Source organism: Erpetoichthys calabaricus, chromosome 6 (genome assembly GCF_900747795.2).
Source record: "Erpetoichthys calabaricus chromosome 6, fErpCal1.3, whole genome shotgun sequence".
Lineage (NCBI taxonomy): Eukaryota > Metazoa > Chordata > Cladistia > Polypteriformes > Polypteridae > Erpetoichthys > Erpetoichthys calabaricus.
The window spans coordinates 107,142,624-107,160,056 of NC_041399.2; the positions used below are offsets into that span (position 1 = coordinate 107,142,624).

The 17,433-nt window shown below is 35.7% G+C and overlaps 1 protein-coding gene across 3 annotated transcripts in view; it reads left to right on the forward strand.

Moving 5' to 3' along the window:
* The window catches only part of LOC114653083 (dual specificity calcium/calmodulin-dependent 3',5'-cyclic nucleotide phosphodiesterase 1C-like), a 930,233-nt gene extending 919,750 nt beyond the window's left edge, over window positions 1-10,483 (forward strand). For all 3 annotated transcript variants that reach the window (XM_051929364.1, XM_051929366.1, XM_051929367.1), the window contains one exon: window positions 10,175-10,483. In XM_051929364.1, the coding sequence (XP_051785324.1) occupies window positions 10,175-10,350 (176 nt within the window). In that variant the 3' untranslated portion in view covers window positions 10,351-10,483. The remainder of the gene's footprint in view (window positions 1-10,174) is intronic.
* Window positions 10,484-17,433: the final 6,950 nt, after the last annotated feature.

The window sequence follows — 17,433 nt, forward strand, 5'->3', positions numbered from 1 at the left end:
GGCCTTACCTAAGCTAATATGGCACCAAGAGACATGCATTTGGTATGCCTCTTTCGACAACTATGTTTCACTCAAGTGTTATTTGATCAATTGTAGCCTAATACTCTGTAGAAGTCTTTTCAGTAAGGTTCTGCTTTTGTCCACAGGATCCTTCTCTGAGGGCTTTTTACTTTAAATTGCTTTTCTTGCTTCAATAGTATACACATTAGACAGTCACTAGATAAGCAGTCTAATTTGGGGATGGCAGGTGAGGAAAATAAAGTGATAGAAGCATCATAAAACAATGATAAGTAATTCCGAAATTGTTTTCGATTGTTTATTTTTTATCTGCTGGATGCATGTTTACAATTCATTATTGCCTGAGTGGCATTCTCAAATATTTTTAATGACAATGAAAAGAAAGATCCAATGTGTAAGAACTTTTTTTTTGTGACAACAACTTAGTACTTAGCTTTGAGTTATTTTACTTCCATTAATTTATGCATTACACAGTTTACAATTATTGTATAATACAGTATGTATTTAAGTGGATAGTGAAAAAATATACATTGACTTTTCTCTCCGCTACTTTTTAGGGAGTAGGGAGTCTCAGAGCCTTGCTCTGTAGATGAGAGCATTTTTCAGAAGTTAATTTTAATTGCTTAGGAGAAGTTATATAAAATTATTACTTTCTTAGTAACAGTCATGATTCTATATTGTACCAATGAGAAGCTTACATTAAAAAAATCTTCACACTGCAATTCAGGACAAAATAGTGCAGATTAGTGACTGCCACAATATTGCATATTTGCTTGAGGAACTTAGTAGAATAGGCTGATGTGTTTGGTAAATAATGATGCCTCAACAGTATGAAAACCTTGCTTATAAATTTGTCATTTTTGCCATTTATGCTTTAGAGATTTATTTTTTTTGAGATTTCATGGGCAACATTAATGGATATGTTAGCTATTTGTTTTACCCATTTCAATTACTTCACAAGTCTTTCTATTGCTATTTACAGTACATAAACACCAGTTACTTGCAAATAAGTTATGACGGGTGGCACAATGGAGGTGTCTTTGATGCTACAGAGTCATAGAATTTGAACCCTGTTTTGATTCCCAGATAGATTTTAAACGTTTCCCCCATACTTGTGTGGGTTTTCCCTTGAGTGCTGAAGTTTCCTTTCTCGCTCCAAACACATTTAGTGAGTATTACTGAAAAATTTAAATTGTGTGGCTTTGTGGCTTTCTATTCAAAGTCAGTTTCTTCCCTAAATCTTGTACATTTGTGCTTTGGTTTTTGGCAACAGCTTTATAGCAAGGTCAGAAGATGGGTGGATGAGTGGATTTTTTTGTTGCACTGGTACTATACTGTAACAAACATTTAAATATGCTGTTGCACTAGAAATATAGTGGTATTTTCAAATTAACAAATCATTGCCACTTTTAAGACTCTTCTTATAAGAATGATACATAATCTTTCACTTAATTTTATTTCTTTCAGAATCTTGAATTAAAATAAAAATAGAACATGGCTATTGAATACTGTATATGACTGAGTGTCTCAGAACACTTGACTGTCATGATTTGCACAGAGGACATTTAGAAGTCATTAGTCTAGACTTAGTTCAGCAATGGGCTTAATATTTTAAAGTGTTAATCCAGAACACATCTGTAATATGAACTGTTTATGTGTTAACGCTTGCACTGCTGGATTGTTATATGTATCTATATAAAAGTGTATGTATATCTGAATTTTTAATGTATAATGAAACACCAAATCATATAGATGTTTATAATGCAAATATATAATTACTCATCAGGGAAGCTGCAAACAGTTATGGTACTTAATTTTCAAACAAGCATGTGCTTCCAATGATGGGTATCAGCTAAGGTCATTTCAAGTTGCTACATACTGTACATGGGGACGTCTTTGGCTGAAAAGATTTAACAGCAGGACTGGCAGGTTACACTACATTCATTGGTAGGGAAATTGCAAAGAAGGAATATCTCAAGGATGAATACCGTACACTGAGTTTATTGAAGGGATGATAGGGGTGAGAGGATTATTTAAATACGCAACATATGTAAAATCTATAAATGTATGCAAACAGGGGCATTCCTCACTGCACTTAGCAGTTTCAGCTTTATCACTTACAAAATCCTTGCTGATGATAGATTTTAGTGTTTCATGTTTTCACCAAAAGAAATAATGATGAACCAATTTGTCCTACCAACACATACCAGTTTACAGATTTTGTTAGGGCATTTTCTTTGCTATATTTACTACAAGATAATAAAAGGATAAATAAGCAACCACTTTTCAGTTTTATCTATGTCATCAGACTATAGAAAAGGGGAATTTCACCCTTTTTCACATGCGGAGGTCTTTGTAACACCTACCAAGGCCTGTGTCAGTACCTCAAACTGTTTTAAAAGAAATTACATTAATAAGATTAAGTTAACTAAAGTCATTGAACACTTAAATAAACATTTATATCTAATAGATTCATATTAGTCTTTCTCGTATTTGTTATAGCTCTTGTAACTTGAGTGTCAGCACTTTTTGTCTTCTAAAAATTTTAAGTAGTTCAGAATTAAGTAATGATATCTGTTGTTTAAATTTTGAAATGTATAAAGCTACAGTTTATCAAGGTGTGTTTCTGGTGGTGAAGATAGTGAAGGATGCTGTGAATAATGATACAAATTAAATAAGATTACACAAACCAATAACAGGATAATATGTCATTGTATAATAATAAAAAAAGCATAAATATGCAGTACATGCTGAACCACAACCAAAAAAGTTTTCAAAAATTGCAACACAAGAAAGGAAAAACATACAAAGTATGAAAATGCACAAACTATATAAAACAGTCATACAGGGTAATATCAGTTGTATAAAAGTCCACTAAATAATCACCCATGAGGAATATTACAAACAATTTAAACCAAAAACAGAAAGCAACCCAAGTTGTGAAGATGACACTAGGGAAGTGCTTACCAGTTCCACTCCTCTGGGACCTCTGTGTCTGCAGGTTTGCATTATAATCAGTGAGTCATTTTTAATGGATCTCATTTTTTTAAGTAACTGTTCTTTTTTCCCTTATTCTGCATTTACAAAAGAATGTTTTGCCATAGTTTAAAGTTCTTAACTCTCTTTTGTCATTCTCCTATTATTTCACCTTTTTCTGCAGAGTTTACTTTATCAATTTTGGGTAATAATGACAACAGTGAGCAAATTAGAGTTGCTGATAGGAAGCAGCTACTTCAGTCACAGAGCCGCTAGTGTGCTAATTAGTAAGAAACAGCTTAAATAACCAGAACACCTGTAAAATGGAATAGAAGCATAATGATGATGATAAAATGTTAAAATGCAAGATCAAAAAGAGTAAAAAATATGTATCACTATTAACTGAAATGCCAGGAAAAGGAGAATGAAAAACATAATAATGATAACGGTGAAAATTTTAAAATCCAAGGTAAAAATCCTGAATTACTTCCATGTGACATCCACATATGCTTGTTACATTGCAATAAAATTTAGTAAATCCAGATTTTTTTCTGGTGTCCAGCATTTCAGCATTCTGTGTCATTTGCCTTGGCATCTACTTTATTCACTACTAATTGTCAATGTCACAATAGACTTCAGTTTGTCTTTTAGAGAACAAGAACAAATGATTAAAAATCCACGCCACATGTATAATAAATAGTTAGGGGTATTGACACAAGACTTGATAAGAGTTATCAAGGTAGGCAGGGGGCTACAGTGGCTGAGGACTTGCACTTGAAACCAGAAGCCTGCTGGTCCAGTCCCTTTGCCCTACCTCATCGTGTGACCCTAAATATGTCACTTAGTCTGCCTGTACACCGATCATCAAATTTGAGTAATCAATCGCAATGAATACTAATGTTGTAAGATAGCTTAGTTAAAAGTGTGTCCACCAGATATACAGCATAATGATAATCAAACAGTTTAGCTTTGTTGAAACTTGAAAAAGAACAATACATAATTAACTGAGTTTTAATTTTTCTGCTGCCATATCAGGACAACTCTGTGTCTGTGGGCACAAAATGCCCTGTCATAACTATTTTTAACTAAGCTTTGTACAAGTCTAAATATTCTCAAGCACTTTTTGTCTATCAAAGTTCCTATTTTCAGTTTACTGCTCTGTAGCAGGTAGTGTAAGCCATGTATTCATATTTGGTTTCTTTTTTGTGAGCTTAATCTGGTGAAATGTGAAAATGTTTGATAAAATAGGCTATCAAATTGCCAAATTAATTTTGAAACATCAAGCAGATTATCAAGGGTTTGTTTTCTCGTTAATACACAAATACTGTTACATAGTTGAAGAAAAAGAAGAGTAACTCATTTGAAGTATAACACTGTTGAATGGGTAGATGTATTTAAAATGTGAAGTTTTGCTTACCCTTTAAAAGTTCCAGCTCTGTCACCATAGAAGAATATGTACTGGTGAATGTCTTTAAAGTTTACCTGCTTATTAAATTATTTTTATAACATGAAAGATTTTTGTAGGCTCTCTGAAATTTCTCTTCCTTTGTTCTAGAATCTTCATTTGATATGCATACTCATAATACCTTATATAAATTTTTACAACATTTTGTTGTTGATTTATGGAAAGATGCAAACAGTGTCTGTCATTTTTTAAAGATATGTTTATGTATTTTAAAAAGTTACCATTTTATCTTTCTATTTTGCTTGATTTCCTTGATTTTTATGTTATTAGTAGTGAATCTCAATAATTGAGTTTAATACCATTTGATAATATATATTTGAAAGAAAATGTATTTTATTCTGTTAACTGGTTAATTTATTTATTCTTCAAAATCATGTTTTACAAAGTAGCATTTTTTTTGTAATTCTACCTGTTCCTGCTTTTTAATGTTTTGTCACAATGATTTTTATTTCTTTTAAACTTGCATTTTGAAATGTGTTCCATATTTACCATACTGAATTAACTGAATAGTTAAATAAACTTTAATTCATAAATTAAATGATTTAAATCTTTAATGAAGCTTGCCGGTTTTTTCATGAATTTAATTTTTATTTACTAACATACCGTCGATAATTGCAATTGATGATGCTGTGAACGCTAAGAGGTGCCAAAGAGCCCCAAACACGAACACACAAGACAGTCCTTGTCCAGTCCAGTGTTTTATTACACAAATACCTTTTTTTTTACCTATAAACAGGTAAAAAAACACAAGTCATCTCTCCTTCCTCTCTTTCTTTCACCACAACACAACTCTCCTCCAGTCAAGTGTTGCCTTCCTTCTTCCCAGCTCCACCTCGCCTGGACAAAGCAGTGCAGGTTCTTTAATTGAGGATTGAGGGCAACAGCCCTGGCATCAGAAGTACTTCCGGGTCACATGAAGTCCCACATAACAGTAACACTCCCTCCTATTCCTGGCATTCCCTGCTGGTTCCCGAATGGGCGCTGATATCGAGGGCCGCTGCCATCTACCGACTGGGAGGAATAAACACGCTCCCCAGACATAGTCCTTCCCCGTCCTTCTCTTTTATCTCGGGCAGGGAAGGTGCTACACACATCTGGGACTTCCCACCCGGGTAAGGAACCATCATCTCTTCTGGCTGGGATGTCCGTCCATCCATTAGAAAAGCCTTGTCTGGGTGCGACATCCTTCCTTCTCTTGGCCGGGATGCCTTTCTGTCTACTTGGTATCTTCCTGTTTCGTTGTCGGGATGCCCATCCATCCTGTGTGCTCTCTATAATGCACTTCATTTTATCACACAAATAAGGCAAAATATTTCAAAAATATATTTTGTTTTCAGTCATAAGACATTTAGGGTGTCATGTCACTATTTATTTGGTGCAGTGTCAGGTTTTAATAAGTGCCAGTATTAATGTTTTTAATGGTTAATGATTTTACATGGTGGTATAGGAAGCAAGTGCTACTCCCAGAAATTGAATTTTAACACCATCATCTTGCAAATTCTCTCTAGGAAACATACAGTATTAAGTTATTATAGGCTTTCTTGCTGCCCAGTTCCAAGAATGTGTGAGTGTAACATGATAGTTGTCCTGCACAGTTGGTTTCTACTACAATAGGATCTGACTTTCCTTCAGCCTCTAATAGAAAAAGCATTTGCACCAAATTGATGGATATGGATAGCGCTTTGAGTACTGAGAAAAGCGCTATATAAATGTAATGACTTATTATTATTATTATTATTATAAGTTAGGCTGTAAATTCTGTTCACATTTATTCTAGTCCATTTGTGTACACTGTTGTACATTTTCAAACATATTTAAATAATTTTAATGATTTCCCATTTCTTATTTTAGAGAGTAATTTTTGGCTTTTGTGGCATAAGATATCATTGACCCCCACTGATGAAGATGTTATAAAGGGGAAAAAAATCAATCAAGCTAATGTGCAAACTGAACTGGACTTGTGTCCTGCTGAGATCTCAATGACTACACAAAATGAAGCAATTGAGAAAATGCATAATTTAAGAAAGTTGTTTGTTTATTCATTTATTTTCACCTTGACATTTCTAGGTGTTGATATTCTTTTAGTAATAGTATATTTACCATCCTAGACAAACATTGAATGCTGCAATTAATTTTAGATGTTCCTAAAAGTGCACAAAATAAGATTCTCTCACAAATGTAGTTGTTTCTGTACTGTATATAATGTAGCAAGAGGTGAATAAGCCACATCACCTAATCTTTAACAAGAATTCCTTGAAAAACATTCATCTATATCATAACACAAAGTGAAAAAAGGAGACATATACAAAGTAATGTAATGTAGTGTATAAAATATCAGGAAGTCCAACAGGAGCCATAGTGCACATTGTTACACTAAATTAAGCAGGTGATGAATTTTATAGGGGGCACATACTACTAATTCTAGGCTGAGAATAAGGTTAGTATCTTCTGTTTTTCTTTGAAAAGTGTCTTTAAAGCCTGTTCTGGTGTGGAAAATCTTCAATTTACCATCAGCAACCTGCTTATATTAATGCAATGTTGTGCATGATTTAAATAATAAAAGGGCACCGAATGTGAGTTAGCTTTGTACTGTCTCATTCACAGGGTTTATTGAGGTTGCTCCTCAATAATTAGAACAACTGAAGTAAAAACAAGACATAGGTTGATTAGTAAGTAGCATATAATCGAAAGAATTTTGCCTTTATGTGTGTCACAATGACACCATGAGCTGATCGTGTATGTTAGAGCTGGTGATAGTGAATCCCTATATAGACAATCTTTTTCAGCATATTGTGGAGTGACAGGCAATTGGCACCACTCAAGACTTTGTCTGGCTAGGATCTCTATATGTATGCATGTGTAGCCCGGTCCAATGTAGAATACTGCAGACTTTGTCTGAATGGGACTGCTATGTGTATGTGTATTCATCTTCAAGAGCAAGAGTAGGTGAACCCAATAAACTTCCCTGGTAAGTCTCACAAATTTCATGATAATGCAAAGCCTTTTGAAAGAACTCAAAATGTAAGATCTGTGTGGCTTTGATCAAGGGATGTAAAGTGTTCTGGAATTGATTTTGTAAGGTCTTTGATCTTAACGGCTTGAACATGCTCCCTGGAGCGTTCTGTAAGCTGTCTCCCTGTTTCACCTACAGTATGTAGATGGCTGGACACTTCCTATAAGAAATGCATTAAATACAATTTTTAGACTTTCAGGATGCCCATTGTTTAACATTGAATTTACCAGAGGGACCAGATATACTGTAAGGATATCGTTAGTGACATGTTTGCTAAAGGTACACAGCTCCTCTAGTTATTGATCAAAGTGCCAGGTAGGAATTGTGTCTCCTCTAATATGTGAGCCATGATAAGATATTTGTGTAGGTTAGGTGGTTGACAGAAGAAGATCAAGGACGGTTTTCTGAAAAAGGCTCCTGTAGATGGATCACTTTACAAAACTGGGGCATTTTCTTTGATGACCTGTGGGAGAGATAGAGTGTTAGGGTGGAATGGGAGGACCACTGGCATGAGGGGTTTTATTATTGGGGATTCTCTAGATGTTATGAGATCTACTCCTGGCTTGATTAATGGCCCTGTCCACAATATGAGAGGGGGTATTCTCTGTCAATAAATAAACTCCTCATTCTGAGTGCTTCATTATAGAAGTCAACTGCAGAGGTGATGGAGTCAAAGTGACTGTGAAAGAGGGAGAGTTTTTTATTATGCTAGGAATGGAAGGAGCTGCATAGAAGGTAAAAATGTGAGCCAGTAGACGTGTAATAGACAGAGGTTTTAATTTCTAAAAAGCTGATAGAAAGACCAATATCTAAAAACTTTAGAGTTGTGGTAGAAACATTGACCATAAACCTAAGCAATGGATAGAAACTATCAAAATCATTCATGAGTTCCTGTAGCTGGTTTTGGGAGCAACAGGCAGCACCAACACAATTGTTGATATAGCTTTTGTACAGATCAGGCACAAAGCCTATGTAGGAAGAAGAGAAATGCTCTTCCACCAAACCAATGAAGATGCTGGCATAGCTAGGTGCCATTCTAGTAACCATTGCAACTCCACTAATCTGATGAAAACAGTTGTTATCAAAAGAGAAAGCACTAAGGGTAAGAACCAGTTCTGCCAATCAGTTGATGGAGTTGTGCCTATCCTTCAACCCTGTCTTGTTTTATAATTTGTTTCAGGTTGGTTACACATCAGAAAGACCTTGTACCACACTTCAAAAATGACTCTCAAATTTCATTTAATATTCCTAGTAAAAGCCCAAAATATCATATGTGCCATGTATAAATGCAAACAAAAAGTTACATAGCAAACAATCCAAATAATGTCTGCATCACCACTTAAAGCACAAATCATAGTCTCAGATTACTTGTGGATAATGTCTGCTACTCACTACAGCTATCTAATAACCATGTTATCTATTTTGCTTAAGATCCATATAATAAAAATGTTTGCTCATAAAAGAAAAACAACTACTGTATGTGAAAATTCAGTTTCATCATCTGATTATGTTGAATTGTGAAAGTGCAAATATTGTTAATGCTGAATTGAAATAATTATAACTTACTTAGGTGGTCAAGACTTTTCAGAATTTTGTAGTCATGATATTAGTCATTTCGTCTGGAGCAACCTGGGGTACAGTATGATGCACTCATTTGAGAGTAGCATAGTCTTAGATTTTAATTTATATTTGTATTTTCTGTAAATTCACTTTATTGTTATTCTATGTAGCACAAACTAACTTTAAAGAAAAAGATCAAGTATCAGTATTCAGTTTATACTGTATATATTTTTGTGTTATATATTTTTTGAATCATATATCAGGTCAATAAGGAATATCATCATGTACTTTAAAAGCACTTTGAAATGTTCAAAGAGAATCTCTCTCTTGCATGTAACTGATTGTATGATTTACACAAGACATCACTGAGTATATATACAGTATTTTTGTAATCAATATCAAATGGTGTTAAACGGTCTCCTATGTAACAAATGTTTTGCTGACAGCCTTCCACACAGATTGAAGCTTTGGAGGGGGTGACACAATCACACATTCACACACTCATATTCAGACAGATACTGTAAGCATGTTAACAATAAAGCAATAGCTAGCATACAACATATACAGTATATGCTTTAATACGATTTGGCAAAAACACACATTACAGTGCATAGATATCAATGTTAGATATGAAGGAAGTTATCCACATGTGCTGTAGATGTTGATCTGTAAGTTAGCTGTTTATGTTACATATGTGTTCAGGCTTTAGTGTAAATGAGCCACATTAAGCACTATGAGCAACCGCCATTTCATTTATAATTACAGTCCAGTACACACAACATACAGAGATTCAGTGGTTTTAAAGTTCTCACAGTTATTCTGGCTCTAATGTTTTCTAAGGTAAAATTAAACTGGCTGGCAATGGAAGAGGAGAAAACAAAACTTTCAGTCCAGCAGAAAAGGTAAATACAAAAATGAGCTGATCTACTGTAGCTCCTATCTGTGCCTTCTAAAGTACACTGAAGTGCTGTGCACTTTTTATTATTTCCATGCAATCATGTTATGATCTTACTCCGATGGGAAGGCAAATTACAACAACCTGTCTTCTGGATATGCTGCTGTGCCTATTTGACCTGAACCTATGTGACTTGCTACCTAAATGTTAATGGGACTTATTTCTGTATGTATCTATATCATTTCAGTGAAACGTCCAACATATGATTTGATAAGATACTTCAAGAGACCAAGCTACTGTGCCACTTCATATCTTGCGTCTTTGCAAAAGAAGGCAGAAGAGAGCCTGAGTAAAGGAAAGCATGAAGATCAAAGGAGCAAAGCAAAGAAACTTCAGCATATTTCATTAAGAAGCTCCAAGTAAACAAGTGTCAGAGATGGAGTAACTTATTTACTGCTATTATATGAAAAAAGGTAGTTTATTTTGTTAAATCATATTTTATAGATGTAATTATTTCATTAATTAATATGTAGAGACTTTTATGTATTATAGCAACAAATCTATTAATATCTTTTCTAGTCTACCGGTAAGTCGAAAATAACTTATATTTTGCCCCCAACCGAAATATAAATACATAAAAAGAAAAACCTTTATGATATATTTTAATAAAAATATGACATTTCTATTACACAAATTGAGCTACTGACAAAAATAATGGGTAGGGAAGCACAACAGTACCACCCTCCATTAATCTCTCTGGACATGGGCAGGACCATCCAGATGCCATGTCTTTCATGACTTAAAACCTCTCACATCAGCCCTGTTGATCTGGAGCAACAGGGCATACCGATGATAATCCAGGAAATCATTAATTTACTTCAAGTTCAACATTTACCCTTTATGTTTACAGCCTTCTAAATTGGTGACATGTCAAAATGTCCATTACAAGGCTGAGTCCAACCTGGTCTGCTGGGGGATTCTGTTTTTTTTTTTTCAGAAAAACTAAGGTCATCTTTGTTTCAGTGTTTATCCTGTTAAAAAGAACAAAAGCTTTCAGATGTCTGTAGGTTTATTTCTGTATGACACAACAATTGGTTGACAGTGTACTTAACAATGTGAACATTTACAGATCTTCTTTTGTTTGCCAGTGATTTGATATCAAATTAAGAGGCACGTTATTATCCAGCTCTGGCCTATCAGCTTTCAAGAGAGCTGTCACATGTTCTTTTAGCATGAGCTGATCACTTGTTATAGAACTTACTTGACTGACAGAAAAAGTGGCTTGATGCACAGTGTGTGTGAGTTTGGTGCGGTATTGGTTTTCTTTGGATAAATGCAATAGCCTTTTTTTTTCAGAAGACATACTGTTCTCCAATAAAAAAGAGCAGAGGTTTAGATTTCTAATACGTGCAAACATATTTCTGTGTGACATCACAATTGCTTGATAAGGCAATTCCATTGTTAATATTTTCAGTTCAGCCTCAGCTTCTCAAATATTTAGCAAAATGTTTTCATAACAGACAGCTCATTGTCCTATATTCCGGTGGCCTGGGAGTGTAATAGTTAGAAGAAGAGTGGAAGAGTGTGCATTATTACAAAACAGAGATATTAATCTTTTAATTTTTTTTTTAGTTACAAGATTATACATCTATGCGTTGTAATAGATACAGTCACTGGAAGAGTGTGCAATATTACAAGTTATTATAAGATTACACATCTATGCGCCCTCTGCACCGTGTAGCTCCATGAGAAAAACTGTCAAACAGGTTTTATGTCATATCTTATTACTGTACAGAAGATCAAACGCACATAGAGATGGAGTTAAGGACAAATCGTTTATGTACTCCTGCTTACTTTTAGTCAGAAAATGTAGTAAATACGTCTATTGTTCACAATTGTTTTTGTAATTCCAGTATGGACTTTTGCAAAATATGTTTTTAATAAAATGTGTTTTTTTTTCCTTGGAGTCTGATGTGCATTTTTCCTTTTCCTGAGACATAATATTTTAATTTCTGCTGTTCTTCAGGTTTTTCCATGTTAAGAGAAATTATAAATCTTGCTGGTTCTATAGCTTTATTTTACAAATTGCATTTTTGCCAGAGGTATTGCAATTTATTGGGCTGTAATATTTAGACACTATAAAATTCTGTAAACAGATGTAAATATTTTTAAAGAACAATGACTCGCATTTGCTTAGATATATGGAACATGTATTTTCAAAAAAGTATTTTTTTTATCTGAAAAGATTAAAAGCACAGAAAAAGAATTTTGCCTTTTTAATACTTTCAAAACAGTAACACTATACATATTATTGATGGACAGCATATGATAACAATTTTGTAGTAGTTTGTAACATAACCATTGTGATATGTATGTTGTTTAGAAATGTATTCCAACATTTATGACAATACAAACACCATCATAAGTGTAAAATATTGTTATATTTCACCACTTACTGTGCTATTACTTATGTACACAACATAACTTATTATTCAAATGCAAACATTCTGGAAGAGAAATGTCAGAATTTTACTTTGATATATGGAACATGGATATTGAGTAAAGTGTGATAAATTTAAAGCCAATTAACTCAGACTAGTAGAAAATACTGCGGTGGGCTGGCGCCCTGCCCGGGGTTTGTTTCCTGCCTTGCACCCTGTGTTGGCTGGGGTTGGCTCCAGCAGACCCCCGTGACCCTGTAGTTAGGATATAGCGGGTTGGATAATGGATGGATGGATGGATAGTAGAAAATAGATGAAAATCAGACTGTTTTTTAAGAGGGGAAGCATTTTTTTTACAATTTCCCATATATTAAAAATCTCTTTTTTTTTAGACATTTTTCATATTTTCAAAAGCTAATAGTAAAACATTAGCCATTACTTTTACAAGACAGGAACCTGGAGACAACTGTGAAAAAATGTAGAAATTGAAACAAAACACCAAACAAGCAAAAACATGTTAAAAATACCCCCAAAATTCTTCAACCTGCATGTGGTCACTTCATCCATTTTATACTTCATCACTTCATCCAATTTTTGTTAATTTGCAAATGACAAGCATTGTGCAGAAATAAAAACTAAATAAAAAAATAAAAATTAAAACAATGCAACATTAAACATTGATAAAAGTGCATCTTCTTCACACATCATTTACTGTGGCAGTTGCAGCGGTGGTTTCATTAGTTAACATCTTCATTTTTTTGTGTGGGAACTACGGGCCATTACAGAAGCCTGGCTTCCAGCCGCCATTTTAAAATGGGTGAATAGAGGGTGTGCTCAGGCTACACAGGAACCACACTCCAGTACCTTCCTGAGAAAATCTATCTCATGGTACTGAAATGGAGAGTCCAACTGAAAGCATACCATTGGATTCAAGAGGAACAATGAAGATTCTATGTTGTCCATAGTACTAGGGTGTTGTACCATGCTAGCCATTATGAATTATGAATGTAGAGAAAAGCCAAGCAAAATGACACCTTTTATTGGCTAACTAAAAAGATTACAATATGCAAGCTTTCGAGGCAACTCAGGCCCCTTCTTCAGGCAAGATGTAATCATTTTGCCTGAAGAAGGGGCCTGAGTTGCCTCGAAAGCTTGCATATTGTAATCTTTTTAGTTAGCCAATAAAAGGTGTCATTTTGCTTGGCTTTTCTCTGTTGTCCATAGAAAATTGACAAATTTTTGATCTTCTGTGGTTCATGTGAATTTGGAAGTTCTCTTATGGAGAAAACTTAGCACTGACTACTCCATCATATCTTGTGTCTGTGGTTCTACAAGAGTACAAAAATACAAGATTCTGGGTGTTACAGATGTGTGCCAGTTGCTCCTAAACTGAGCTAAAAATGGTTTCTCGATTGCAGTTTGACATGACATTCTTTTAAGCTGTGCCTGTGTGACACATACTTATTTGGCTGATACTTTTATCCAACACATCTAAGACACCACTGGTTATGTGTTATTTTGTCCGGTTGGAAAAGAGGTAGGTGAAGTGACTTGCTCAAGTCCATATGGTGGCAGTAGCAGGATTTGAATTCACAACCTTCAGGGTTTGAAGTCCAAAGCCTTAACCACTATTACACGCTGCATAGCGTCTCCTCTTCTGTGTGATTATTAATACACATTCCATCTAAATTTCTCTTTTTTGCTGTCAGAGAATTTTGTCCTTAGGTATGACTTGAAACAGGCAGGTTTCAATCTACATACAATTTCACAAAAATGACACTAAAATTTATTTTGTAGCCTGTTTCACAATTGCAAAACATGAAAAACTCACTAGAGTTTTTTTTAGGTTTTTTTTTTGAGTGGAAAACAAGAAATACTGGTCCTTAAATCCTCTGTCACACTTGAATATCTACCTGAGATCTTTTCTGTAGTGGTGTAAAACAGGGGTCCCCAACCACCGGTCCGCGACCCACTACCGGGCCGCAGCAGTCTGACAGCAGGGCCGCGAGAGAACTGCCGGCAACGGAGACTCACTCAGACTTTTCAGAATGCTTGGTGGGCGGGGCTTTGCAGCGGCCCAGAGAGAGGAGAGAGACCGAGGTGAGAGAGTATTACAACAAAGTAATTTTACGGTCCCGACAGTTTCCCCATATGACACGAGTCTATAGAAATCTCGTTACTACGAAGTACATTCAGCAGATGCTTTCATTACAACGAGGTGACCTTGAAATGCTTGAATGAATCATCCACAGAGCAGTTAGATCTGTGGCCGCAGCTCAGTTGTATACATTTAGGCTAAACAACGATCCCCAAACAGAAACATTGTAAAAAAAAATTCTTTCTTTGAACTTTCCTCGTACTGTTTTTTTTTTGATGTTTTTGATTTCTGTGGTTTTCAGTGATATCTTTTGCTTATTGCTTGTCAACATCTGAAAAACATCCATTGGAATTTAACTCATTCTCACCCTCCTATAGAAACGGCAGACACGACAAAAACGATAACAGTGTTAATGTTTGTGATGTACAGTCTGTTGGAATGGCAAATGCAAAGCATATGTCTTTGTTATATGCAAAAAAAGAAGAAAAATCTCGGGTTGCAAACGTATGCGAACTGCTTAATAATAATAGAAATGTTATGTAAATTGTGTATAAAACTGCCCCCCCCATCCCCCCCCACCGACCGGTCCGTGGAAAAATTTGCATCTAATAAAGTGGTCCTTGCTGTCAAAAAGGTTGGGGACCACTGGTGTAAAGCATGTACCACACTGGTAAAATCAATTCTGCTTATGTCCCTTGTTCACATCACCATAGAGGAGTGCAATACGTTTTTTAAAATATGACGTTGCATATTTTTCATACAAAGATAAAAATGCACCATTGTGCACATTACTGTGTATTCTCTGCAGGAAAGCTATCTAAACAGAATGCTGCCAATGCCAACCCTGTCCTAGCTAACAATATGCACAGTTCTGGGGCCTCATGCATAACGCCGTTCGTAGAATTCGCACTATAACATGATGTAAGCACAAAAGCCGAAATGTGCTTACACACAGAAAAATCCAGATGCTGGAATCTGTGCGTACGCAAACTTCCACTTTCTTCTGCTACATAAATCCCGATCAGCGTGAAAAGCAACACTCGTGCACGCGCCTGCTATCCCACCCCAACTCCTCTCAGAATTACGCCTCTTTGAATATGCAAAGCAATATAAATAGCCCTTAAGCTCAGTGTTCTGTGAAAAGACAATGGGAAAAGCAAGAGGGAAAATGGGAGAATTTCAGTGAATACCAAGTGGAGGCAAGGAAAAACGTACTATTTGTTGGTTTAAACAGTTATATAAACAACAAAAGGAAGCTAATCGACTGACATAGCGTGTCGGAGAAACTCGAAAGCTCAAGTTCACAAAGTAGCATAGTGCCCAAAATAAAAAAGAAGTTGTCAGATATCAAAGTCGCCGTGAAAAGGCGAGACGTAGCCCACCATCTGAGTGTCATATGAAAGCTCATTAGGGTACAGAGAAAAAAAAGGCACACAGTGGGGAAAAAGCACGAAATGTCAACTTCAATCTCGAAATTTCCACTATAATTACGTAGTTTATTTTGTCATTGAAGTAGAACATCATAAACTTCATCTTAAAATCGTTTAATTAACCCGTTTCTCAAATCACATCGTAATTAAAGTAGCACATTAAATGCTTTTAAATGCTAAATGCGCATGTGTTCTTCTATGTGCTCTATGTGTGTGAATCACTACGTGCTTCTTAAACTGGCTTTCTCTTCCTCCGACAGGACACAGAATCCATTACATTCATGATATTACAGCTCTCTGAATAACTAAAATACTGAGATGTATACGTGATATCATTTTCATGATGATAGGAGTTAAAGCACGTTATTAAACATGGGAACACGGTGGCGCAGTGATTGTGCGCGACCTTCGATGAAATAATTTATTGCAGCAGTACTCAGGGGCGGCTCTAGGCTCGTGGCGGCCCTGGGCAGAGAAAGAATCAGTGGCCCCTTCGCCCGCCAATGTCAATATGGTATCTTATGCACGGTGGATGGTCACATCCGTTGCAGACACTGCATAGCCGCCTCGTGCTCATGACACAAGCGTTTACCTTTTGACGAAATTTGCCGCTGCGTTTTCAGCCGTGTCGTTATTTTCTCTTTCTGTTTTATATTCAATATATATTGGCGTGATGGCCCCTGGGATTTGGCAGCCCTGTGCAGGTGCACAGTTTGCACATGCCTAAGGCCGTCCCTGCAGTACTGTCTCTTTCAAATGTACTAATCTCCAATTCCTGTCCTTCCTTTTCTTTCTCCAAGTAACTGATTGCCACACAATCAGCTCTGTAATAGACGTTAAGCCATCTGTAAGCTTAAAACGCAGATTCTTCAAAACTTTTAAGGAACTTTGAAATATCATCGTAGTACATGTTTAATTAGTCCATCGTTCACGCCTGTCCCAGTGAAGCATACAGTGCTTTTATCTGTATAATATAATAAACATATTTTGCTGCATTTAATCTTAAAAATGATATTGTCATCATATGTAAATACGCAATTTATAAAGTGTCTCAGGTTGTGGAATATTATAACTGTAGTGCAAGTTTACAGTGAGGTGATTTTACTTATAAGTCCAAACAGTTCTACAAGGAGCAGTTGATGGACTGATTGAGTTCGTTTAGAGCTCTTGGGATGAAACTCTTTCTGAACCGCGAGGTCCGTACAGGAAAGGTTTGAAGCATTTGCAGTGTGAGAAGCAGTTCAAATAGGAAGCATGGCTGAGGCAGCATGTGCTTGATGTTGTATACTGATAATTCTCTTTCCGATCAGCTGCCCCGAGTGGTGCAGTGAGAGTAATATGGAAAAAGATGATCTGCTGTGGCAACCCCTAACGGGAGCAGCTGAAAGAAGAAGAAGAAGGTGCAGTGAGAGTAACAACGTTAAAGCAGTTATGGTATTTGGAATAGTTTGACCAATCCGTGGACGATTATATTGTTACAGGTTAATTACAATCAGATGCATTAAACTAATAAACAATATGCGGTTAATTTCAGTGT